This window comes from Cheilinus undulatus, linkage group 13 (genome assembly GCF_018320785.1).
Source record: "Cheilinus undulatus linkage group 13, ASM1832078v1, whole genome shotgun sequence".
Lineage (NCBI taxonomy): Eukaryota > Metazoa > Chordata > Actinopteri > Labriformes > Labridae > Cheilinus > Cheilinus undulatus.
Genome location: NC_054877.1, coordinates 11,947,258 through 11,973,811, shown reverse-complemented (window position 1 = coordinate 11,973,811; position 26,554 = coordinate 11,947,258). Strand labels below are relative to the sequence as shown.

Here is a 26,554-nt window from a genome sequence, read left to right as displayed (position 1 = left end):
TCAGTCCAAAATGGTTTATTTTGTAAAGGGGGCAGTTGGAGGAGATGAGAAAACATGGTGCGCTACTAAATGATATAGTCAAATGTACATGACATTCAAAAAGGTATTACAGTTATCACTCAAATTTTCCACACATGAAATTAAATCTTAATTCCAATATGTCTTCCAAATGAAAATGAATAAAAAGTTTGTATATCTTCAAAATAAAAAATATGTATCAACACAGTAAACTCTTGGGATGCTTAAAAGAAAAAAGAAACAAGTTTCATGCAGAATGGAGACTGATGTGTTAATTTTCTTTTATAAAAAAAACACAAGGTGAATGACAAACAAATCTTATTAATTTTTGAGAAACGTTTGATGCGACTCCTTCTGCTCCTTTGTCCTCATATTATGAACTCACATAAGCAGAAACTGCCTTGTTTCAGTCTTTTATTCAGTATAATATAGGTCAATAGGAAATATAAGAAACTGCTATTAATGACAACTCGAGTGGTCTTGGCTAGCCATTACAAACAGCACGTGTCGAGATACCTCATGAAAATGACGATCCAAAATAAATTACATTTGCCAAAACCTAACGCACGGACTGGTTGGGATGGAGGTGGGTAGGAGGGTTGGAATCGATGTAGTAACAACTGACTGATGACTAGTCAAATACAATGTGAATGAAGCTCCTCTGGATGTGTGGCGTCCAGAGGTACGGCTGTAGAGTGAGTAAAAAGGTCCCAAAGTAGAAACTGCAGTCTTAACATGTGCCATACTTTAAAATGTAGAGGAAAACACCCTTACACTCATCAATATGATGAGCAGAAAAGTCCCAAACCAAAGCTTTGAAGTCTTTATTTTTGCTATCGGGGAGAGGAAAAAATACTCGAAAACAAAAATAAAACACAAAACAGGAGAGGGAGGGAAGAAACGACTCCAGATATTACGCTGAATGCAGAGAAGATGAACTGCACAAGTTGGGTGAGACACTCCGGCACAAGGGGTTATTTCCTGGAGCTAGACTTCTAATATCCAAAAGTACTGGTCTGGAGGACCCATGTTGGTCAAGGGGTGTCCATGGAGATGCCTACAGCAAAATGCCTCAACAACAGCATTTAAGCAGGCTGTCCAAGAGTGACGCTATGTGCTCCCTGCTGCCTGGCTCTCTCCTCCCTCTGAATTACCTGCAGGGGAACAAAGTGACAAGAGTTATGTAGGAGGGGGGTGTGGATTTATATCACCAGACAAACTGCTGATGTGGTACCAACAAGCAAAAAACAGCAATAAAGCGACACACTAACAATAAAAATCACTGACTCGTAGCAGGAGTGGAGGCTGAAGCTGGGGCAGAGGCATTGTCTTCCTCGTCGCTGTCGTCCTCGTTGGACTGCGGTACCTCAGCATCGGGGATGGTTGTTGCCGGTGCCTCGGATTCCTGCTCTGCCCTGCTCTTCAGGGCTAAGATACGGTGATGTAATGCTGCAGCCAGCTGACCTACATCCTTTGAGCTACCCTGAGGACAACAGACACAAAGGTAGAGAGCTGTGAGCCGTAATAAATGTAGGAAAAAAACACATTCCTGCAATCAACACTTGCATTAACATGGTACCTTAAATCCAGTGTATAGGCTGCACTTTTAATTAGGGATGCACCGAAATGAAAATTCTTGTCCGAAACTGAAAACTGAAAATGAGGAAACCAAGGCCAAAAACCGAAACACCGAAAGAAATTATTATGCCAATTATTAGTAGCATTGCATTTATGGCTATGACTGTGTATTAACCTCACTAAAATCAACTGCAATTGCAAAAATTATTATTAATGCTTCAAAGAATAAATGAATTACAAAATTATGTAAATATTTATTAGGCACTTCAATCCAACAACGCACAATGTAAAATAAAATAAAATACAAAATAAAATGTCTAACTTGACCGCACTCATGTATACATTAAATCAGTAGTTCTCAACCTTTTTTTCAGTCATGTACCCCCTAAACAGCACAAAGCTTTTTGGCCAAAAAGAAAGACATTAAAGAGTGCTGTGACAGCCGTCTGATTTATCAAACTTTGTAACTGATAAACACTTTCAAATTACAAATATTAGATTTTTTTTTCATACATTTTAAATATTAAAAATGCCTGACTAAAGTCATGGCACATCTTCTCATCTCTAAATGTGGGAATTCAAATTAATGTAGCTATTGAAAACAGTGACTAGAAAGGCTTTAAACCCAGAAGTGTGCAAAACTCTGCTCGGCTGCAGTGGTCTCTCTGTTTTTATTTCCAAATTGTTCCAGAGTTAGAAAGAACTAAAAACCTGTAAATAATTTTTACAAAAAAGACTTCTCTCTTCTCAAACTGAAATCAGGAACTTAGTTACAGATCAGCATTTCTTCACAAAAAATAAAAATAAATCATAAACCTTTTTATGAATGAAGTGATTGTGAATACAGTGACTTACAGGCATGTTCCAGAGCGGGTCAAACCATTCTGCCATGGGAGAGACTCGGGGTTTTAGGGTGATTAAATTTAAGAGGCTACAAAATATTAAATCCAGTTTATAAACTTAAGGTCCTTACACTCTATACGCAATTTTTTCATGCAAATTATTTACATAAAATATTTACATTTCGAACCTGTAACGAGTCAAAGCAAGCTTCCTCACCTGCAACATCATTTCGCAGCACGACATTGCTGCGGATATTTAAGTAGCGCATTTGCGCTCATATGGACATGTCGGGCTGCCTGTTGCCTGTCTCCCTCTCTACCAGGCTAAAAAAAGAGGCAAAAACACAAGCACTGATACAGACAGATATGAGGAGATATCAAACATCAGGTGGTGTTGGAGAGGAGGACGTTTTTGTTCCTCTGTCTGCCTTAAAAATCGGCATCACCACCACCACTATGTGCGCTCGTTGGAGCGAAACTGACAGCTGGAGCTGTTTCTAAACTTATGGGACTTTAGTGAAATATTTACCAACACAGTCTCCTCTGACCTCAGACAAACGACTTATAAATGCTCCGGATCAACCAGCTAAATGACTCCTCTGAACAGTCTGGAACTCAAACAGGTGAGCCAGTCTGTGCGCTGTGGAGAGAGTTAACTCCACTCACCATGAGCCTCAGCTGTGCAATATTATAACTCTTATTGATCATATTTGACATAGAATGAATGAAAAGTCAGTCCCTCCTCTTACAAACTTGGCTGGCACAGTGAATGAAACTGTGAAACAAAATGGCACCGACGTCCTGGCTGTGTGTAAAAGTGCTGCGTTACACACGGAGTGAAGGACAGAGAGGGAGAAACATCCTTTTATCTTCCACTCCAATAAATATCACTGTTTATCAGAGGATAGAGAAAACACACCGCAGACGTTCGCAGCACGAATGTGATTTTAGAATGCAATATACTCGCAAAATCGTGTTGCTCCTGACTTGCAAAGAAAGGAGCTATTTTTCTTAAATAGTCGGCATGTATTTTAAAATCTTGCGTACCCCCTTGAGTGCCTTCACGTATACATACCCCTATTTGAGAACCACTAATCTAAGCGTGTGCTGGCCGCGATTTTTGCTTGCGTCATCACAACATCGTGTTTCGGCCTTGTTGTTTCGGTGATAAAAGTCTTTCGACTGAAAACCGAAAATGCACTTTTGAGCCATTTTTGGCCGAAAATCTTTGGTGGCCAAATTTTCGGTGCATCCCTACTTTTAAAACCCACTTTTTTATTCAAAAAGTTGTCTGCAGCTTAATACTGATGCAATCAATATACCAGTATAAAGTTCTGAGATATGAAATGCCATTACTGCAGGTGTTTGCAGCTGCCCAATCACACGCTGTACAATACCTAACACAAATGAAAATTCACACCTTTCACTGTATTGTAGCAGCCACTGCAACCTTCAGATTGAGCTGGAATTTGTGGGGTTTAGTGCCAACTTTTAACCGCTTTTCTGTGACAACAATCAACTCAGGCCAAAAGCTCAGCTACCAAAGTATGGCTAGTAGATGAGCAAACTCAATACGGCCAAAACAGGGGGTACAAAAAGAGTGACACATCTGCACAGATATTGTGCACTGCCTGATGAAATGAAGATCATTACACAGGACAACTTCATTTCCTCTGAGAGATTCCAAAACAGACTGCAGCTACAACCAGGGTGACTCCAGATTTTACATTAAGTGCAATAATAATAATAATAAATTAATTAATTGACAGCACTATGAACCTTGTCTTTTCAAAGACAGATTGTCATCTGAACACAAACTGAAATCAGAAGTGCATCATCAACAGTGTTTCCCACACATAGATGACACTTGAGTTGGCCATCCAGGTATATAAGCCATCAAATATATTTGCCAACCATTTTTTCTACATGTTTCATAAAGAAAGACCTTATATAACCACCATCCATGCAGGAGAGAAATGCCACTTGCACATAAATACACTATTAAAAATTTCAGCTTTATTTGTGGCTGCCTGTTGCCCATACTATTCTTAACTCCTTCACCCTAGAACAGAGGTCAGTAACTGGCGGACCGTAGTCCGGGTCCGGACCCAGACACCATCCGACATTGACCTGGACCCGGACCTACAACCATTAGAAAGAAAAAGAAAGTAGACAAAAAGACAAGTGAGCTGAGACAAGGAGTCCAGGGCCCTATGACTTCCGTGTTACCAGAATCGCAGAATTGGCCAATAATACTGTGATTTACTATTACTATGCAATTTACTATTTACAACGGAAATTGCAGAAATTTGATGAACTTGACTGAAATGCTGTGTTTTTTAGTGAGACGAACGTAAATCTGGGGGAACACTAAACTGTGGCACAACGTGTGCCTCACTTCACAAACACTCACCCCACCCCGTCCTAAACAGCACAAAGCATGTCAGAGCAGCTGCATGGAACACTGGCAAACATCACGTAGCTCAACACGGAGCAGTACCATGCGACATAATGTTACACCTTCAAGAAAACTCATTCGTGCTTTGAGTTATTTTACCTCACCACACCAGAGAGTCACGCAGAAAGAGAGAGGTGTGTCTGTGCGCAAGGTACACAGCTGAAGTCACAACTTGAGGACCTGCTCACCCCTCGGAGGCTTCAAACTCAAGCTGGATGGACTTGAAGTCCCGCAGTCTAAATGATGTTACATTTGAGTATCAATTAGCTCAATAATTCCTCCTGTAGATACTCCCTTTGGTTGCTGAACGAGCCAATACATGTCTGCATTAATGCAGTGGTCTGAAATGAGGCAGACGAACAGACCGGTGCAATTATGGCGGAAGAGATTAGCGTGGATGCTGCAAAAGAACCAGTTCTATTACAACTTGACGAAATTTCTTCATTAAAAGAAGAACAAAGAACAGCATTGAGTTGTTTTCTTTTCAAAAATGACAAAAGTCGTGTACTGACATGTCTATAGTTGCCATGGTTCGCGTTATTCCTCGGTAGCTGCGCACGCACACCTCGGTCGCGGCTATGTCACGTGTTTTGTTGCTCTGATTGGCCCGTAAAGATGTGACAGACAGAACGTTCATCCAATCACACTGCGAATTTTTTTCAAATCCTCTGTCCTTTCCCAAACGCTTGGTATTGAAGGTTTTCCAGATGGATGTGTGAAACAAATCCATCTGGTGTGTCAGGTTACTAGTTTAAAGGTTTACTTCTCTTTTGCTAAGGTGTAGCAAGCTGCTAGTAAAATCACCATATTTCTTGATGTGGGCATTCAAAATAAAAGCACTCAGGGCCACAACAACTACAGACTTTTATTGTGAAGGATTTGTGGTCTGTACCATGCGTATCAATGATTTAAGCAATGGTACCAGTGAGTTTAAGCTACTGTGGTGTCTACAGCTGCTCCTCTGACCTCGTTTACCACCACAGCAGGCGATAACAGGTAAATCATCTGTTTAATTACACTTTGAAACAGTTCTCAAACTGGTCGAAATAAACATTAAAGTATTGCCATGTCATTCAAAATCAAATAAATACATATGGGGACCACAGTGCTATAAAACAATCATACTAAACTAATGACTCCCACACAAGTCAGCTTCGGGCCAATAAAAACTCAAATATGATTGTGAGATATCACGTAAATCTGTCAGTCACGCATCAGCCACTTTGGTGTGCAGGTCCAGCTAGCAACAATGAATAAATATTTAAGTGCATTCACTTCATCAAGTGATGCTAGGCCCAAACCAGCTAAACTGAGAAAATATGATGACAGCTATCTCGAGTTTGGTTTTATTGAGAACAGTAATGGAAAACCAAAATGTGTTGTGTGTCTTCATGTGAAGCCATGAAGCCTGCCAAACTGAAGCGTCATCTGATAACAAAGCATGCAGAGGTTAAGGACAAAACAAGAGATTTTTCCCAATGAAAGGGTGAGGAATACATCCATTAGAAAACACGAATGGTGAACCTGACCACAACCTCAGAAAAAGCACTGGAGCTTCTCATTTAGCTGCTCAAAGGGTCGCAAAAAGTAAAAAGCCACACTCAACAGTCTTGAGCCCAGCTCATACTAAAGCCCCACACTGGCCAACAGAATCACTGTGCAAAGTCAACACTTGCTTCATAGTGCTGTTATTACAGATATCAAACTTTGAGAGGAGAGAATACAACTTTTACCTTATTATTGTGATTCACATTGATCATACAGATACAGACGGCTGCTCTTAAGTGTCAGAGTGAGACTTGCTGATGACAGGTCTCAGAGTGAGCAACTGTCTCTCACATATCACTCTGTTATGCATCGTTGATGCCTTATGTGAGCAACACAACACAACATCAGCATTTAAACCGGTGATGGTGTTGCAAAAATCAATATGGTGGCTGAAATTTTAACGGTGAAACTTGACAGTCTCAAATCTTTATTTTTAACATTTTTATCCTGTAAGTTCAAAACAGAGCGGTAACAAAGCGTGATCGCATCAGTACACCTCTGTACTTTAAAACACAAACTGTGTGACATCAACAGTCCCTGTGTGATTTTCATGGCTCCACAGAGCACCAAAGGCACACAGTGTGAACATACAAACAGACATCAACACTTGCAGGGCTGTTCCACCTCACCAGCTCATGTTTAACAGTGATCCCACCTTGCCACAATTATGTCTCTATTACAGCCTCTGATGGTAGATCAGCGGTGGGACGATTAGCTTCCAGCATTACACTTTAATGATGTTGACGGTATAAATGCTACAGGGGGGAAAATATTCTGTCTTGAACTGGCGATAATAAAGGGGCAATGGTTGAAACCCTTAGAATAGACTGATTTATGTGCAGATTCTACTTAATGAACCAATCACTTCACAGAGCTGTTCAGTTTGTTTAACTTTTCAACTGCCATCAGATGCAAAGCCACTGATGTCTTGTCTCAACAGCGAAAGACTGTGAAATACAAGAAAAGCTTCCAGTTTCTGCAGCAACTACAATATCATATCAAGAGTCCCTGCGTAAATTCACTGAAGTGCATGCCATTTTTAAGGGCATGATATTTACAGTCCACAGCTATAAAGACTAACCTTTCCTGTGCTTAGAAAACAAGCCCTTATAAAAAGGTTTGGTAATGCATACCGATATTAGGAAGACCTTGACCCCCTGGTCCTCTGTGTCCATGGCAGTGATTCGTACGCTCTTCTCGCTGGCCTTGTCCACCTGCATCTGGGGCCAAAGTTTAGTGTTGAGGATCAACCGGAGGCTGCCCTGGGTCCTCATCACTGCAAAGGTTTAGACATAAACACAATATTATTATTGGCCTTAGAGTTGTTCTCATAAAAGATAAAATATGTAGCGATCAAATAGTAGCAAGCATTTTATATATTCACTTCAGATGTTTGATGATGTTGTGTGTCCTTAAATGTAGTCTTGTATTTATGTATTTCAGTGTTTTCTTTGTGGTTGAGTTTGTAAGACTGTTATGTTGTTTTTTTTTACCTGGCTGCAAGGTAATTTTCCTTCAGGGGTCAAAAAAGATACCATCATCAAAGTAATAGCAATTTCCTACAAAATGGGAGGTTTATGGCCATTAATTTGTCTTTCATTTGGTGTTCTGTTGTTTCTCTTGTCCCTCGCCTCTTCCTCCCACTCTCACCCCTCCTTCTAACCTTTTATGACCCCTGCACAGCTTCGGCAGAGGGCTGTCAGCATGAGTCTAGCCTGCTCGACAGTCCTGCCCCCTAAGGGAAGGTTTTTGTTGCCACTCTAACTGGCTAAATACTGCTAGTGCTGTGCTCATGGTGATTAACGCTGGTCTTTATCATGACAGGGTATAGTCTTTATCATAAAATTAATGATTGCCTCAACAGAGAGTGCGGTCTTGGCCTGCTCTTTGTAAAGTATCTTGAGATTACTTCCGTTATGAATTGGCGCTAAACAAACAGAGACTGACTGACTGCTTGAAAGCTGAAGCTGAAGTTAAAATAACTAACGAATTTCCCTGTAATCTCAGCTCATCCATTCCAGGGTTACTGTAACAGATGTGTTTGCCAAGATTTCAAGTATTAACAGAACATCCACCATCATAAATGCAGTGATAACAGATGGCATTTTCAGTGAACCTTAGGTCTGAGATACAGGTTTTATTGTGCAACGTCACAAAATGAATACATTTAAACAATTTCCTTTTAAGGGAAAAATGTGCCATCTTTTATCCTGATACTACCTTTTAAAACAATATAAAACACCATGTTTGACCTTTGTACATGTAGTATTTTTATCAGCCTGCACTTACTCATCCACATAAGGAAACAGAAAAGGAAAGAGCTCCCCCTTGTGTTCAAAGCATGTACTAATAAATCTACCTCATGGAATCATCTGTATTTCTCTTACTGAGATACACTATGCTGCCAAAATTATTCACTCACCCATCCAAATAATTGAAATCAGGTGTCCCAATCACTTCCATGGCCACAGGTGTATAAAATCAAGCACCTAGGCATGCAGACTGTTCTAAAAACATTTGTGAAAGAATGAGTCGCTCTCAGGAGTTCAGTGAATTCCAGCATGGTACTGTGATAGGATGCCACCTGTGCAACAAGTCCAGCGGTGAAATTTCCTCGCTCCTAAATATTCCACAGTCAACTGTCAGTGGTATTATAACAAACTGGAAGCCATTGGGAATCACAACAACTCAGCCACAAAGTGGTAGGCCATGTAAAATGACAGAGCGGGGTCAGCAGATGCTGAGGCGCATAGTGCGCAGAGGTCGTCAACTTTCTGCAGAGTCAATCGCTACAGACCTCCAAACATCACGTGACTTTCAGATTAGCTCAAGAACAGTGCGTAGAGATCTTCATGGAATGGGTTTCCATGGCCGAGCAGCTGCATCCAAGCCATACAGCACCAAGTGCAATGCAAAGCGTTGGATACAGTGGTGTAAAGCACACCACCACTGGACTCTAGAGCAGTGGAGACGCGTTCTCTGGAGTGGTGAATTGCACTTCTCCATCTGGCAATCTGATGGATGAGTCTGGGTTTGGCGGTTTCCAGGAGAACGGTACTTGTCTGACTGCATTGTGCCAAGTGTAAAGTTTGGTGGAGGGGGGATTATGATGTTGGGTTGTTTTTCAGGAGCTGGGCTTGGCCCCTTAGTTCCAATGAAAGGAACTCTGAATGCTTCAGCATACCAAGAGATTTTGGACAATTCCATGCACCAAACTTTGTGGGAACAGTTTGGGGATGGCCCCTTCCTGTTCCAACATGGCTGTGCACCAGTGCACAAAGCAAGGTCCATAAAGACATGGATGAGAGAGTTTGGTGTGGATGAACTTGACTGGCCTGCACAGAGTCCTGACCTCAACCTGACGGAACACCTTTGGGATGAATTAGAGCATGGACTGAGAGCCAGGCCTTCTCATCCAACATCAGTGTGTGACCTCACAAATGTGCTTCCGGAAGAATGGTCAAAAATTCCCATAAACACACTCCTAAACCTTGTAGAGAGCCTTCCCAGAAGCGTTAAAGCTGTTGTAGCTGCAAAGGATGGGCAGACGTCATATTAAACCCTACAGATTAAGAATTGGATGTCACTTAAGTTCATATGCGAGTCAAGGCAGGTGAGTGAATACTTTTGGCAGTATAGTGTATCTGCAATCCTTCCTTATCAGTTGTCAATCCGAGAAGGATTTCCACGTTCTCATCAGTAACTTGTTTATTTACTTGTTCCAGCCTCCAGGTTTATTCTGCAGGTGTGTTTACCTAGACGGGACTGTAGCGTGCCATCGTCTGTCGACGCCATGTCATTGAGCCTCAGCAAACCTCTACCTCTCTCTATCCACGACTGAGCAGTCTTCTCAAAGACGTATAACTTGCACTGCATCTGAAATGTGAGAGACAATATACAATCAGTGTGATGCTTTCCGTCTCTTTTATTTAGAGTAAGTGTTAAACGGACAGAGCCAGCCTCTACCTGTAAAACGTTGCTTTCTGATTCCTCTCCAGTTTTGACGTCCACTTTCTCTAAGATGCACTTCTTGGCTGTGGCTTTGGTGTAAGCTGCTGCAGACTCCTCCAAAGACTCTGACACGCTGTTCACTAAGGAGGTGAAATAGAGTAATAAAAAATCTAGAGCAAGCCGGAGACTTTTATCCAAAAGTGACATGCCTGTTTGAAGACACAGCCCCTCAGTATCATTAAAAAAGCCTCCATGCATTCTCCATGCTGCTCTCTGCAAAATTTTGGGATTATCCTGTGCTGAAGGTGATCATGCAGGACTCTGGCTGGCACTCCATCATTTAACATATGAGCTGTTCAGGCTGCTGCTGATCTTAAGCATTTCGGCTCTAAGCCTGCATTAATAAAAGCTGTGCTGGAGCAGCTATGAAAGGATGATTTTTTTATTCTTATTGTACAGAGAGAGAAGACAGTCTAACCTAAAAATACAGATACAGTTCTTCTTACTATAGATGGACTTAAAGGTTTTCGCAGACAAAATATCAGACTTCCGTTGACTGTATTCACAAGACTGCTTGGCTTTAAATTTGGAGTTTGTGATTGAAACCAAACAAAGGAAATGCCATTCTCTAGAACCAAAAAACAAAAATCTGTGTAATTATAGCCTCCATTGTTTCAATGATAATCATCAAACCAATGGTATGAGTTTTGCATCTTAAACTACACATGTAGTATTTGTTCCATGCAAAGATCTTCTCGTAAACACGCCATACCACGTTTAAAACAATACTCAAAGATTTTGCATATCTTATTGGATAAAAAGACAGACTGAAGTGACTGCCTGTAAGGATCATAAGGCTATTCTTGCATTTCTGTTCAACTGTTAGTTTCTTATTTTTCTTCTAATTTTGCCCATTACTCTCTACAGAGTATAGATCCATTACCACAACTCAAATCAAAATAAACACTTTGGTAAAATTATTCTTACCCTTCTCTGGGGTGTTTTCCTGCGATGAGGGCTCTGAAGTAGGGGCAGCTGTAACTTCTTTATTTTCCTCATTTGAGGACTCACCTTTTGGAGGGCTCTGAAAACACATTATAATTATCAGAACTTGTTTACAGCTCAGTCACTGGCAGATTACACAGCTCACAACTGCACAGCCTGCATCAACTCACCAGAACCCGCTCTGACATGTTCTGCCCAAAAACAAACTTTGCCCCACTGTCTGTACTGTTTGTGGCATTTTTTGAACTGAAAGGAAAGGCGCATTAGTGGGTTGATAGAATCAGATCATGGATGCTATTAATTAAACGAGGCAAACACAATTTGATTACCTTGGGGTAGAGATGTATTGTAAGAAATAATTAGTGCCCTCTGATTGAGAATCCAGTGGCACACTATCCTTTGACTTGTCTTCTGTACTGTTCTCTTCCAACTAGAGAGAAACACATGTCGTTAATATTTTTTCATGCTTTAAAAAAAAGCAAAACATCATGATGGACCAAAAGAACGACATGCTCTGCAGACAGTGAGCAAGCAGCAGGTTCATATTGTTGAAATACTGCCCAAACAGCCCTTCCAAATCATACACAAAACTGCAGTAAACAAATATGGCCAGGGAAAGGAGTTATTGGGCATTAGAAATTCATTACTGAAGGGAAGCGAGACCCTTAATGTAATTTAAGTCTGGAAATACAATAAATCGCAAATTAAATATACACTCACCTACCACACCATTTGGAAATACCTGTTCAACTGCATAATAACACAATATCTAATCAGTAGGAATGCGCAATATTGGATTTTTGACGGTATCTGATAAGCAAATATTTCTAAACTTATCTCAACTGAGACTGAGACACACCCCTTTTTCACTGTAACAAACACTATTAAGACATTTTAACCAAGCGGGCCAGCCAAGTTTGGCACAGTAAGGTACACGTTCATTTGCGTTTCCATTGTCAAAAGTTGGACAGGATCTCAAATAGCTGACCCGTACCATCCCACTTTTTGGCACTCTTTCGTAGGAGTGCCAAGCTCACAATTGCGTCCCACAACGGTGGAGCTACACACGATAGAGGGTATGCACTGATGTCACTTTAAGCGCCCAATACGACTGCTCAGCCAGGCTGCAAAATGCGGCTGTCTGCTCTATGAGGAAACAGGTGCAAGACTGACTAATATCCGCTTAAACTAGGGATATGTGGACTCGACTGAGATCCATACAGCATTCTGTGCCATGGATATTGATGTGTGGTCATAAATCATCCTGTTTGTGTGAACCTGATTCAAGTATACAATGCAGAGTCTGTCGGCAAAAACAGCCAGATTCATCAATGATGGATGTGACACTGAATTAACATCTAAAAAGCTTTAGACCAATTGATTCTCTGTATTTCAGTGATTCATTCACTTCTTTTTACTCTAGGTATTCTGTGAAAAAAACACTCTGATTGTTTAATCTTTTAATCTGTTGTTAAATTAAAAATTTGATTGATGTCCCTGGGATTTCATGCTTAATGCAATTCAATTTTAACACCAGTGAATCCTTCATTTTATTTTTAATGTGACAAATCTACACGGTACAATTCTTTACTTTTACATTATGTCATAGAAACCATTCTAGCCTCAGACAGGCTTCTTTCACTTCATGAAGCATTCACTTCAGCATTTAAGGAAGTAGAAATCATGTTACTTTACAAAGGCTGCTTTTAATTTATAAAACCGCGTTTATCAGACATCGCGGGACTAAATGTACAGCTATAAAAACATTATCTATTGTCATTAGATGCCTTTCACCTTAGTTATTTTACCGTCTGGCTGATTTGCTGAAATTAAAGGCCTTAATTTTCCTTTAAGGTAAGAGGGAGGAGAATGGAGAAGGGTTTGTATTAAATTCATCACTAACTGAATGCTTGTTAGCCCAGCTTCATCTTTGTCGTTACTAAAAGTGCTGTTACAACTCCAAAAATTTAACATGTCTTTAGCTGAGGATCTATACTGACTTTACTGAACATCACTGAAAAGTACTTTTTAAAAACACAACACTTTACACTCATTTCTGACACAAGTTCAAACTTTCTGCCACTTAGCAGCTGAAGCAGCGAGGCTCGCACTGCCTGTGACATCCCATGCATATCCCCTACAGTCAACCCATCAAGTGAGGGTACGTGTGTCCGTGGAAAACGCAAACTGTTTTGGGGCTTGCTGTATTGAACTACACCAAACTGTATCCAATCAAACATGACCACCTGATTGAATCGTAACTCATGTGTCTCCTGTTCAAAGAGAGGCTGAGTCAAGCGGAGCTGAGAGAGCAGCAGGGAAGTAGACAGTCTTGTAGCCATTATTTTATTTGGGGCTTCATTTAAAAAGTCTACAAGCCTCCTTGAGTGTGTGACACCCCAGGCAACCACCTATACCTGATGGTACATTTGTATATTTTACCAATATCTAAGGCCGATATTTGATTATGCTGCAGATATGCAAAGCCAATATCTTGGCAGAAATGTCATACCTACTGATTCGATGTTCAACTTTTCAAGCTAATATCCTGCATACCTACTAATCAGCTAATCACATGAACGTAGCTAATGCATTCAGGCATGTAGACATGATCATGACATACGTGCTAAAGTTTAAACCAAGCATCAGAAAAGAGATTAAAGGGGATTTAAGTGACTTTAAATGTGCTGTGGTTCACTGGCTTTCACGTTGTTTACTCCAAATTCTAACTCCACCATTTGAACATCCCACCAAAAGTCAAGACTCATCAATCCAGGTAACATTTTTTCAGTCTTCTATTGTCCAGTTTTAGTGAGCCTGTGTGTACTGTAGCCACAGTTTCCTGTTCTTAGCTGACAGAAGTGGCACCTTATGTGGTCTTCTAGTTCTCTAGCCTAAGGTTAGATAGGCTGTACATTAAAGAGATGCTCTTCAGCATACCTTAGATTTAATGATTGGTTATGTGAGTAACTGTTGCCTTTCTACCAGCTCAAACCAGTCTGCACATTCCCCACTGACCTCTGCCATCAACGAGGCATTTTGGCCCAGAGAACTGCCTCTCACTGGATATTCTCTCCTTCTCTGTAAACACTAGAGATGGTTGTGTGTGAACATCCCAGTAGATCAGCAGTTTGTGAAATACTCAGACCAGCCTGTTTGGCACCAACAACCATGGCACATTTCAAAGACACTTAAACCACCTTTTTTCTCATTCTGCAGCTCAGTTTGATTTTCAGCAGATCATCTTGGCCATGTCTACCCGCCTGTAATGTACTGCCGTGTTATTGGCTGATTAGGTATTTGAGATGAACACTTGAAAAGATATAATAAAGTGGTGGAGAATGTATAAATAATAAAATTAATTTTTAATCAGAGGTTTATCCTATATGTTTAAAAACTCATCTGTTTTATCTCATCAGAACATTGTGTACATCTGTTTCTGTTTGTCACACATTCTTGCCTTAGTTTGCATGCTTGCTAAAAGCCAGGGGAGGTGTCAGACAAGTGGAAAACTACCCACCTTTGCTCTGTCTCTGATATTCTGACCAAATACAAAAGATATTGCTACATCTGCATCCTTCTTCTCTCTTCCACCTCCGTCTTTATCACTTGCATCATTGTCCTCATTTTCATGTTTCTGAAAAAATAAGAGCAAAAAAATGCTCCAGGTCAACTTGATATTTCTGTTCTGTTCAATATAACCCAAGTCTGCTGCACAGAAACGCAGCCGTTACTCACAGATAGATGAATACTTCCGTGTTTCAGTAGCCATGACTCTTAAGACCCTTTGCAAATCTCCACATTTTAGAACAGCCTGTACTGATCTAACTGGTTTTCTTTTCAACCCCAAGCCCTGGATTATCACAAGCAAAGATTGAACAACTCCTCACCTGTGACTTTGCCTGGTCGGCTGAGTGCTCTGTGTTGTTCAGGAAGATGGACGGGGTTGCAAGCGCCCCGTCTGATGACTTTTTCACACCGTTGGTTCCACAACTGGAATCTTCATTAAGAGAGAGAAAAGACAAATGTGGTTCAATGTTTTTGTCACCGTCCAAAAGAAATCTACCGGGTTAGTTACATGTAGATGACTCCAAGGGCAAACACTATCCATGGTCGTGGCATGCAAAATTAAATCGGTTGTGTATTATTTTAGGGATTTCTTTTGGGACCTTGTTTGCATGGGGGACTCAAAGTTGCACTCACTGGATTCTATATGTGATTTTGAGGGCGGCGCCTGAAGAACTGCAGGGCGGAGGACACTGCGTTGCTGTTCCTTGGGTTTTTGACTTGGGACCCCTGCAACAGAGCAAACTTCTCTCATACTTTTTCAACATAATGAGATAATCAGGGTCCGCATGTTAAGCTAAGTACCATTTCAGAGAAAACTAGAAAAGGTAAAAATCTCCTTTTAAGTTTTTTATTGAAGTGGGAGTGAGAAAACATCTCAAGAGGGATTAAACCACAAACGCAAACCTGAACTTGGTGCCTGCCCATGTATGAGAGTTGGAGGCTTTAAACGGAATCCCACAGGTTTCTCCTCTGATGAGATAAAGCACAAGAGAAGGCAGACATTCAATAAGATTCAGAAGTCACACAGCAACTTACAAAGGGTTCATTCCCTCTGTCTTTGCACCTTTCCAACCAAAGGGCCGTTACCACAGCAACGCTTGTAGAGCTTTAAGAGTCGTGTTGTGATCCAACTCCTGCACACTAACACTGCAGGGCCTCTGATCTTCGTCTGGCTCTCACTCTCCATCTCAGTGGCTTTATTAGCCTGATATGACCTTCTCTTGATCAATGAGCCAAATATCAGCCTTAAGTTTTTTTTAATCAAAACGTGATTGAACGTTAGTTTCCTGTGAACATAAACACTGCAAGAAAATTTTTCATCTGATTCTAGCAGCTTTGCTATCTCTTCCATTTGAGTGCTTTATATAAAAAGCTTTTTAATTATGGCCCGTTTATTTGCTCTAGTGGACACAGCTGTGTCTTTTGGAGACACCATGCCAGCTAGTTCTAAACAAATGAGCTGATTTCAGTGTAGTTCTCATCTTGCCTATAAAAATCATGCCATCCTTTTTTCAGTTTTACACATGTACAGCTAAATTCATTCAACAGCCACTTCATTAGGTATACCCATTCTACTGCTCATTAACATAAATATCCAATCAGCCAATCACATGACAGAAACCAATGCGCTGAGGCATGTAGACATAGTCAAGACAATCTCCTGAAGTTCAAAACAAGCATCAGAATGAAGAAAAAAGCTGATTGAACTAAATATGAATGTGCCATTGTTGCTGGTGGTGTGGTAGGCTTTCATTTTCTTCACTCGTCAGACTAGCCTTGTATCTTGAAAAGTTCAAATACATAACATTTTAGAAGAATAAAAAAACAGTTCAGATGAATCAGCGTCATTTGAGAACAAGGCAGTACCTACGGGCGGGTTTAGTTGTACTGCGAGTTGATAGCCATGGCTACTCTCAGTGTGCTGATTAGCGTGGATGTAGCCAAGTGTAGTGGCAGTTTTATCAGAACTGGACCACAATTCTGAACGAAATCAAGAGCAACAACAATAATGAAAACTTTAAATGACCGACAAGATGTTTTAGCTTTTCTCCCAGCCTGCTTCAGCACAAGATTGTGATCGATATAGGTGGGATTTCCCGGTGTACACGGTGGTTACTGCTGTGGTAGCTATTAGCTCAGATGTAGCTTTAGTATAGTGGCAGTTAAATGTGAAATGGCCATTTCTTTATTAAAACAAGCCAGAACAGCCACATTAAAAACTTGTCTTGGCAGAAATGTGTTTGCATGTCTCCCAACCGGCTTCAGCATAAAGCTCTCTTTCTCCAAGTTTCACCAAGAAACTCTGCTGTTCATATATGGCAGCAGCGCCAACTTGTAGAGCTCAGGTTTCAATCACAGCTGCGCATGCCAGACTACCTTGTTTTGTCCTGTCACTACAAATGGCTCATATCAAATTTGACAGACAGACCATTCGCCCAATCACTTTTGAGTATTTTTTGATAAGTCCTGTCCTTCCCAAATGCTTTGTATGGGAGGTTTAAAGAGTTCAAAGGCACACACATCCCAAAGGGTTAAGTACTGGGTGCTGAACCAGGAATAATCACAAGCAAAACAGAAAAATAAGTCAGCACACCAGAGACTACTCCAAAGCTTTTTTAAATGAAGATTATCACCACATATGTGATGTCACATTGTATGGGAGGTTTCCCAGATGAATGTGAAATGTATCCTATGCAATAAATATACAAAATATTCTATCTGGTGTGTCAGGTAATCATCAGACCAGGTAACAGTTTCCTGCTCTTTTTTGTCCTGTTTTGGTAAGAAGGCACATTAAAATTGCTTTAAAAAGTAGCTGAACAGATGTGCTTATTGAAGTGGCCTTTAAGTGTACATGTAAGTATGAATGAAATGCCTACTTGGTAAGTCACGCAGTTTCACATTTCTCCCTTTGAATACCAACTTGATACATATTCAAATATACCAGATGGTGTATGGCATGCAGTCTGCTGTGGTATCACTAATACCTCATGTCTAACACACAGATGATCAAACCTCAGCAAAGACTCAAGGTTAACATGTAAAAAAAAGACCCCATCCAATCTTATATTAGCTATTTAACTCAAGTACAGCACACAGATATATTTTTACTTAAAAAAGAAGGCTCCAGAAATTAAAATAAGCAGAGCAGCCATTATACACCCTGTGACTCTGACACTGACACTTTATAGGTGGACCAGTACATTGTCACCTACACTCATACAACTCTGACAAAAAAGGCTCTTAAAGAAGATTTTCACTGTCATTAGAAATATTAATTCTTCTTCATTTTCTAAGGTCAGGGTGGGTGGTGTGGTACTGGGATGCATTATGCTGCATAGAATTATTCATATTTTACATTTACTGGACAGTGTTATAAAGTCTTTGCTTCTGTTAGGTATTTAAATGGGGTGATTTTGAAAAAAAATTGATTAAGACAATGCAGTCTGGTTCAATTTCATTGTAAAACATAAGACTCATTTCCTGATTAGTCTGTGCTGCTGCCTGTCTTGGCCAGGACACTGTTGAGCTTCTTAATCTCAATGAGGTTTTCCTGGTTAAGTACATCTGAAGAAATAAATAAAGCTGGACATAATTTTTAGGCAGATTTGCTGTACTGGATTAACTTTAACTGTGCAGATATGCCCATGAAATTACAGGTGCGTTCATTTTTGAGGCTGATACAGAATAAGACAGCTGTCCACAAGCACAAACTATGACTGGGTTACTACACTCCTCATTGTTCATTGATGCTTCACAAACAACAGCCAAATGCCAGCTCATCACTCGTCATTAACAAATATCTATAAGACAGACAAGTAAACTCAGAGTTTGTTTCCAAGATGAACTTTGCACGTAAAATAGTCCTAATCTAGAGGGAAAATCTCTTGCGTACAGGCTTGATTACAGGTAACAATAGGAAGCAACAACAGGTGTCACCCAGGCCTATCTTTTGTCAGCTTGTTAAAACACAGGAACCTAACACAGGTCATTGATGAGAATCTTCTATAATGTCTACACACAGATTAGGGCTTAACGATAGTTCTTCAATTGCAATTGCACATGAGCAAGACTCTCATTAAAGGACATGTGATGTTAGTCACATTACTTGAAAGCATGTCATGCTGCCACTTCTGTGCTGTCTGATGGACACCAAAAGCACAAGTTCTCGTTTCCTTGACTTACCTACAGTAAAAGTCTGTCAGTGTTCGGAGGACTGATCCCTGTATACACAGACCCTGTATGTCCCCTACATGTCTGAATGTAGGTGAGGCTGCTGCCATCACAGATACACTGGCCTGATGTTTGAGGCAGACGCAGAACTAAGCAAGGTGGCTCTTAAACAGATGTATGCCACTATCAACAACACCTGGTCCCAGTGCTCATTAATGCTGTGGTCACATAAACAGTTGTTAAATGGCACGGACATGCCGCTGATAGTTTACATTGCAAGTGCAGGTGTGTGTTGGAATGTTTGAGTCCCAGGTAGCCCGACTGCTTGATTGCAGAAAAAATCATAATCATGGTTATTTTTTTTATATTGGCTTTACAATTATTAACTTGATTAATCAGTGATTTTGGAACACTTTCATTTGTGTGAATGTCCAATGCTCACAACATTCGTTGTTTAACTTTGGAGGGCAGCCACAACCACATAACAAGTTCTGCAAGTTAGTGTCTTCTATTCTGTCACTTCCAGGAATGACTCCTCAAAACCAGGTTAAATAGGATTGCGGTTTTTATGCCTCTTTTTTAACCAACAGCCATCTTTTCTTATCTTCTACAGCTCTTTGACAAGGTATGGGGCACAGTGATCATTCAATCTCAATCTTCGTTTCATGATTGTTGGATGCTAAAATTGTAATTGAAATTGAAACTAGATTAATGCCCAGCACTAACTTTCAGGGCTGCTGATGAATTTACATAACCTTGAACATCATAAATGATTGAAGTGGTTGATGATGTTCCAGTAACACAATAGCAAGTGACAAGTTTTTTTGTAAAGTTAACAAAGAATCAGATCATTCCACCTGTTCTTCCTCCACCTCCTTTTAAATGTGCATTTATGCAACAGCACAGCAATGAAGCTCTGAGAATAAGATGACGCGTTCACATCTGTCAATTCACACACTGTTTCGTTACTGCGGGAGAGAGACTGGGAGAGAGAGCAGGATCTCACATACACATACAATCAGACCTGCACACACACAGTGCTGCGCTCCTACACTGATCTTGTTCTCACCACTGTTACTACCTCTGAAGATATCATTCAACCCTAGCAGGAATATTACATCACTCCTGAAGAATCCACACATGCCTGTGGAATTCAGCAGTCTGTCAAGTTGTGTTTCTATTTTGTAACTTTATTTTCCTCCATTCATGAGTAACATCCAACCTTCAGGGTAGATCTTTGAGGGCTTGCTCAACAATAAAACTACCTCTAAAACTGACTAGATTTGGTTAGAGTGAAAGGATGACTTTAGAAACATGTTAAATTTTTCAAACGTGCAATCCCTTTGCTCTAAAGACATTGTTTATTAGTAAAAGTCCACTCTTTTCTGTTGCCTCCAAACAGCTTAATAAAATCACATGTTTGACCTTTACAAGACTATCACTGGAAGGGGCCTTTAAGCTGTTCAAAGACACTAATAGTGGTTTTGATGCCTCACCTGGCTCAGAGTCAGAGTTCCCAGTCGGGGACTGGCAGAAACTTGAGGGCATGAATACATTGTTCTTGGGAACTGCAAAGTAGCAAACAGGCATCACACTCAGCATACAAATCAATGTGTACACCACAAGCAAGAACCAAGAAAAAACACAAACGCTCTGCTTAGTCACAACGTGCCCTTACCAGAATGTGGGGGTGGGAACGATGAGGTCCTTTCCCTTTTCACTGGGGGGCAATAGCTTCCCTCGTCTTTATCTGAATCTACAATGGAAGAACAAAATTAAATTTAAGTCTAAGGGCCAAATATGATTGGCAAATAGTGTGGTTGGTTTTATTGTTAGATTTACCTTCTCCATCTTCTGCACTTGAGCCCTCCGCAGATCGCTGCAAGAGAATATGGTTAGCTATTATTTTTCTCCCAAACTAGTATTCCTTAATGTGAGGTCATAAACAAAACAACGCAGCATCTGGCTCCACATCTGTGGCACTCACTTTAAAGCCATTTAAGAAAGACCTTCTTAGGACAAAGAAGAATTAGCCTGACAGTTTTTAAACTCTATTTTTTCTGTTAACAGTGAGAGATGTGAGCTCAAAAACTCTGCTGCAATACATGATTCTCAAAATATGTAGGCCAGACTGAACATCATTAAAAAAGACAGTGATAAAAAGAGTCTTACCTTCTGTGCTTTATCTTTTTGGAAAACAAACACAGGAGGCGCTATGGCAGGCTTGTCTGTTAAGAGAAGTAAAGGCTAGTCATTGATGCACATACTAAGTGTACAATAGTCCTGTTTTGTTTAAATCTTTCATTTGATTTACAGTGATTAAATTTTCATCTTAATCAGGCAGTGGCAGCAAAAGTGTTGATAAACCTCAAGGGTTTTTTTTGCATTTGAAGTTAACAGATTTAGCAATAAACTGCATGAGAAATATCAGTAAACAGTGATAAAACGGAGACTATACACTTAAGTTTGCTATATAATTTTACAGAGAGTATGGGAGATAAAATTCTTGGTCAGACATGTATTGCCAACTTTCATAAAATGCTGATAATAGAGCTCAAAAAAGGGGGTAAACAAACATGTAAACAAGGGAAGAGTGGAATGTCTGATTAATGTGACACAAGAAAATAGATTTCTTTAAGGATGAATATTACCCAACTTTAGTTTAAAGTAAAGTTAAGACCTTTTGTGAGGAGATGCATGAGGTACTATCATCAGCAAGTCGAAGACGGGGCATAGTTAAAGGTTCTCTGAAAACTTTCAGGGTTTTTTTTTAGTATTTAAGCCACCCCTGTGGTCAAAGAGGTAGTAATCTCGTTGCCGATGTAGTCCTGCACATGTGTAAATAGACCTCTTTCTGCAGTCTTTAAAAAGCCAACTTTATCACTCTTTGAGAATCTAAGAAATAAACATTAGATTATATATCACTCTGTCAATGCAGTGTGCTTTATAATCACTTCATCTGACACCTACCATGTGACAGCAGTCACAGGCGTTAAAAATACATATAGAGAAATAATCAGTCTTGACACAAATGGTCTTTCTTGCTTTCATAGTTCATACACAGGCCTCAGATTAATACCCTCTTATATAACAAGTCAAAAACTCCTAGGTGTTTTGGACAACTATTCCTCTTTTTTTTTTGTTTTTTAAAGATTCTTTTAGGCAGCTTTTTGTACATTTTAGTGAAGCTAGTCTGCAATGAACATGGCTTAGCTCTAAGGTTGTCAAGCTTTCAATGCTTAGACACCCTTAAAACCACATATTTCAAAATAATACAATCTTTTATTTTAATAATTGATATGATAGAAAAGTACTGCTGCATCCTTTTAAAAAGTCATTGTTCTAACCAAACCTGGCAGAAGGGGAAAAAGACACAGAGGTACTAAACAATTTAGTCAGTGTGCATGACTTTGCCTGCAAATTATGTAAATAAGAAGCAAAGAAAAAACCTGCCCAATGTCTCATATTTTTGTTGCCAATGTGTCAGTATCATTATGTATGCATTTCATATACATTATATGACCAACATTATATGCAAGTAATATGTGCCTTTACTTTTTACTGACAGCCATCGCTTGTTGGTAATAAACTGTGCAAAGACAAGTACCCTCACACAAGCACTTAATTGATTCCAGTCTCTCCCCCTCATGTAATGCTTAAAAGAAAAATAAACTAATAAAACTATACTTAATTTAATCATGTAATCCTATTATTGCCAGGAAGAATGAGATGATGACATGAGAAAAGCATTAATCTAAACCAAACAGTGTGACCAAAACACAGCATTTCTCTGGATAGCAAATAAATCAGCAGGGTCTTTTCTAAAGACCATTTTCCAGGACTTTTCTATGACATTCCAGCTGATATGACAGAAACACATTGTGCCCATACATCAACACTTTTTCCTGTGGAAGTCTGATTCAAAAGATTTGCATCCAATGGCTATAGTAAAATCTGACATGCCCATGCATGATGGTGGATTGATCATAGAGTAATCTAAACACACCTGCAGATGGATAATATCTGACTTTATTAACATAAGTATGTTATAATAATTCTTTACGATTAGTAGCCTTCTTCCCCTTGTATTTGCTCTAAAATTGTCTGTTACTTTATGTGCCTTGTCTTGTTTTAATATTCTATTTTCTACATAGTATTGAATTGCTTCTCTTTTGATAGGAATGCATGATATTGAATTTTTGACGATATCAAACATGCCAACATTAACAAATCATTTGACCTTATACAGATATTTTCACTGATAATCATACATGTAGTCCAAACTTAGAACTTCGGTTCTTATAACAAAGTTTGAAGTTTAATGAATGAAGATGAACAAAGAAAAAACTTCAGGTGACGCTGGTCTTAAAAAGCCACAAATGTGTTAATACACATGGCCTTTATTTACAGCAGATATAGGCTAATATTTATAGGCAATTTAAATATCAGCAGCAATTTTCATATCTGCCAAACCCGATAGTTAGCTTTTCAAGTCAATACCTCCTGATATCGATATCAATATCATGCATCCCCTTTTTTGGGGAGCAATTTGGTTTCCAAGACTTTAAGCATTTTTACTGTTTTGTAACCCAGGCTGGGCCAATGTGCCAATGCAAAATACATTCAGTCAAAACAGATCTAAATATTTAAATGAAGTTCAGATCTGAAAAACACAATTTAAAGCTTTAGGATGAACAATTTAACCCATTTTGGTCTTTTAAACAGACTTTAAAGTGTAAGGATGAATGATGAAAAAAGAAAAAGACTAACTAAAGCAGGTCTGCTGGTTGAGCCTTAAACTCCACTATCTTATTTCTTTAAACAGCCAATATTTACAGCTGATACAAGCAGATCTTTAGAGTCAAAGTATTAGTTGTAAGTGTTGGTAGAAATGTCCATGTCTGTCAATATTGATAATTCACTTTTTAAGCCAGTAAATGCAATACTAATATGCTGATAATAACCTGCATCCCTATCTTTTACTTTTGTTGTTGTGTGTGGTCATGTTTTAATATTCTGTATTTCATGCAGGATAGAGATGCACGATATTTGATTTTTGCAGATATCCAATAGAAAGAAAAATATTTTGGCTGATGTCGGTTCGTTTGTCCTACCTAAAACTCCACAAATTGATTCATACATATGGCCTTTATTTACAGCAGATATAGGCAGACATTTATAGCCAATATGACAGATGTACGTATCAGCAGAGGTTTCACACATCTTCCAAAACAAATAGTTCGCTCTCTGAGTCAATATCATGCATCACCCATTTTTCTTTTTTTGAGGAGTTAGGGTTCTAAGACTTCAAGCATTCTGCCGTATTGTCATCCAGGCTGTAGATGCTACTGTGTACTGTAACTTGGTGGTGTTTACAGAGTGTAACCTTTTTTGTAATACTATAGTCCATAAACTGCCGGAACTATTTATTATGATCTTTTACATAATGAAGCGCTTTCAGATGACAATGTTGTCTGTCTGGAAGAACTCAGATATGAAATAGTTCTCTCACATTTTCCATGTGTTTTTCATGCCTGGAAAACTGATCAGCTGCTTTGCAGGACGCCTGGGAAACCTGAAAGCTATCAAAGTTTCAATTTTTGTGCATGGTTAAACACTAGCTGCAGCTTCCTTTGTGACCAAAAAAGAGGAATTTGTTCAGATGTCCTTGCCCCGTTGTGAAAACCAATGAAGGGTAGAAAATGCCAGGTAAATAATATGATGTCACCTCTTCCCAGTTAAAGCGTCTACCTCTGCACGGTAACCTCTGTAATCCTATAATGTAGCAGACAAAGGTTTTCCTCTGTCTGGGTTGGGCCTGTTAGACTGAGCAGGTGTAGCATCGTTGTCGTTGTGAGCCGTGCCGGGGCATTAATGCATGCGCTGACATCAAAATAGCCGGCAGCACATGCCTAGATTGTTTACTGCAGCGACATTAAGCATCTTTTAACACAACCTCTGACTGCTAATGCTAGTTGTTTATATATGAATCGATTTAATGGCAGAAAACATGATAATGTTCTGTGACCTATATTTAACACCTAGCTTCGTGTTTCTGTCGGGCTTATATTCAGCTATCTTAACTAATATATGTAAGGATTCAAGCATGCACCACTGATACTCCGTGCCGAAATTCAAGCAGCCTCAAACGTTCCCGGCTTATGTTCACTAGCTAGCATTTACACCATCTGAACCGTTCCAGCAAATAGTCAGCACCACCGGTTGTTTCCCCTTATGCCCCCGAATGCAGCTTAGCTTACGGGCTATAGTTAGCTTGCTAATGCGCTCCATCCTGCATGAGTCATCTCGCTGGTCAAGCAGTGACACAAAGATCCCCACCGAATTCAACCACAACACTTAAACATCATATTAACAAGCATGTTTTATCACAGAGAAAGTGCTGAACAACAGAAGCTGAGTAGAGACCAAAGCGAAGTCTGGTACTTGACGTGTTTCTGTCTACGCGCCTAAATGAACATCAAGCAATGTTGCAACTAAATGCTAGCTAAGTTACACTACACACGGGGGAATTAATGTTTAATCTGTGAACTGTCGGTAAAACCCACACAGACTAAGCACTGCATTCTTATTTAAATGCTGGAAAGAGAAATTTTACTGTTGATAGGCCTGTTTTGCATCCACATCTGATATTTAGCTCACCACAAATGGCAAAACATACTGCCCTAAAAATAGCCGGGTGCTAGCGTTAGGAGCTAGCTAAGCCAGCTAGTGAAAAGCAACATTCGAGGGCGTTCCGACATATTCCAAGTATTAGCCATGTCCCAGCCGTTAGCATTGTTAGCCTGCACGCTAACGTCGCAGTCTTATGAACGCCGCGGAGCTCTAATTCACCTGAACTGACTACTAACACGCGGCCAAACGGCTTCATTTCATATATCTAATATGCAGACAATGTTTAGGTAACGTCTCTGACGGGTTAGTATCTGTATTGTTTTTCTCTTACTGCCACTTACTCACCTTCGTTTGCCAAGTCCGCCATTTTACTTCGACGCTCACACACCCACAACCCACCGCGCAGATAATACAAGTTGAGGCAGAAATGTTTTCACTGGCAGGGAACCACGCTGCCACCGTTTACTAATGCAGTTTGGGACCCTCTGTGCATCTGTACAAGCCCACAGTCATACCACCGGACCGCTTGTAACATTATGTTTTTGGTTGTGGTTTTAGATTTGTTTCAAACTGTTCTATGGGACTGTTCAACACTAGCTGGGATAGCTTTTCCCACCAGAACTCCACAGGCCTCTGAAGGAAGGTATCTTTTTTTAAACGTGTTTTCAAGCATTTGTTACTAACACCAAATGACACAACAGATATGACCATAAAAGTGGGGTTTATGACTTTCAAAGGGGTTTTACAACACGTTGGCACGGGGGGCCTTGAACCAAAT

At 39.9% G+C, this 26,554-nt stretch overlaps 1 protein-coding gene across 3 annotated transcripts; it reads right to left on the bottom strand.

Moving 5' to 3' along the window:
* On the bottom strand, nt 1–26,200 carry ranbp3b (RAN binding protein 3b). Of its 3 annotated transcripts, none has more exons than XM_041803176.1 (17): nt 26,122–26,200; nt 21,316–21,371; nt 20,986–21,022; nt 20,822–20,899; nt 20,640–20,711; nt 15,874–15,939; nt 15,604–15,696; nt 15,291–15,400; nt 14,921–15,037; nt 11,730–11,830; nt 11,571–11,646; nt 11,383–11,479; nt 10,411–10,535; nt 10,200–10,320; nt 7,578–7,720; nt 1,306–1,501; nt 1–1,172 (listed from the first exon to the last, which is right to left on the bottom strand). In XM_041803176.1, exons 1-17 carry the CDS (start codon nt 26,141–26,143, stop codon nt 1,129–1,131), a joined length of 1,554 nt encoding a protein of 517 aa, XP_041659110.1. In that variant the 5' UTR covers nt 26,144–26,200; the 3' UTR covers nt 1–1,128. The 3 variants fall into 3 exon arrangements, with proteins under 3 accessions (XP_041659110.1, XP_041659111.1, XP_041659112.1); XM_041803177.1 differs by having other exon boundaries at nt 21,316–21,329; nt 26,122–26,154; XM_041803178.1 differs by lacking the exon at nt 20,640–20,711 and having other exon boundaries at nt 26,122–26,175.
* Nucleotides 26,201–26,554: the final 354 nt, after the last annotated feature.

Coding starts and splice junctions, on each gene's coding strand:
- ranbp3b (XM_041803176.1), bottom strand. CDS start 26,143: ATGGCGGACTTGGCAAACGAAG. Junction 21,372..26,121: donor GGCGGACTTGGCAAACGAAG/GTGAGTAAGTGG, acceptor TTCTCTTAACAG/ACAAGCCTGCCATAGCGCCT. Junction 11,647..11,729: donor CAATACATCTCTACCCCAAG/GTAATCAAATTG, acceptor CTTTCCTTTCAG/TTCAAAAAATGCCACAAACA.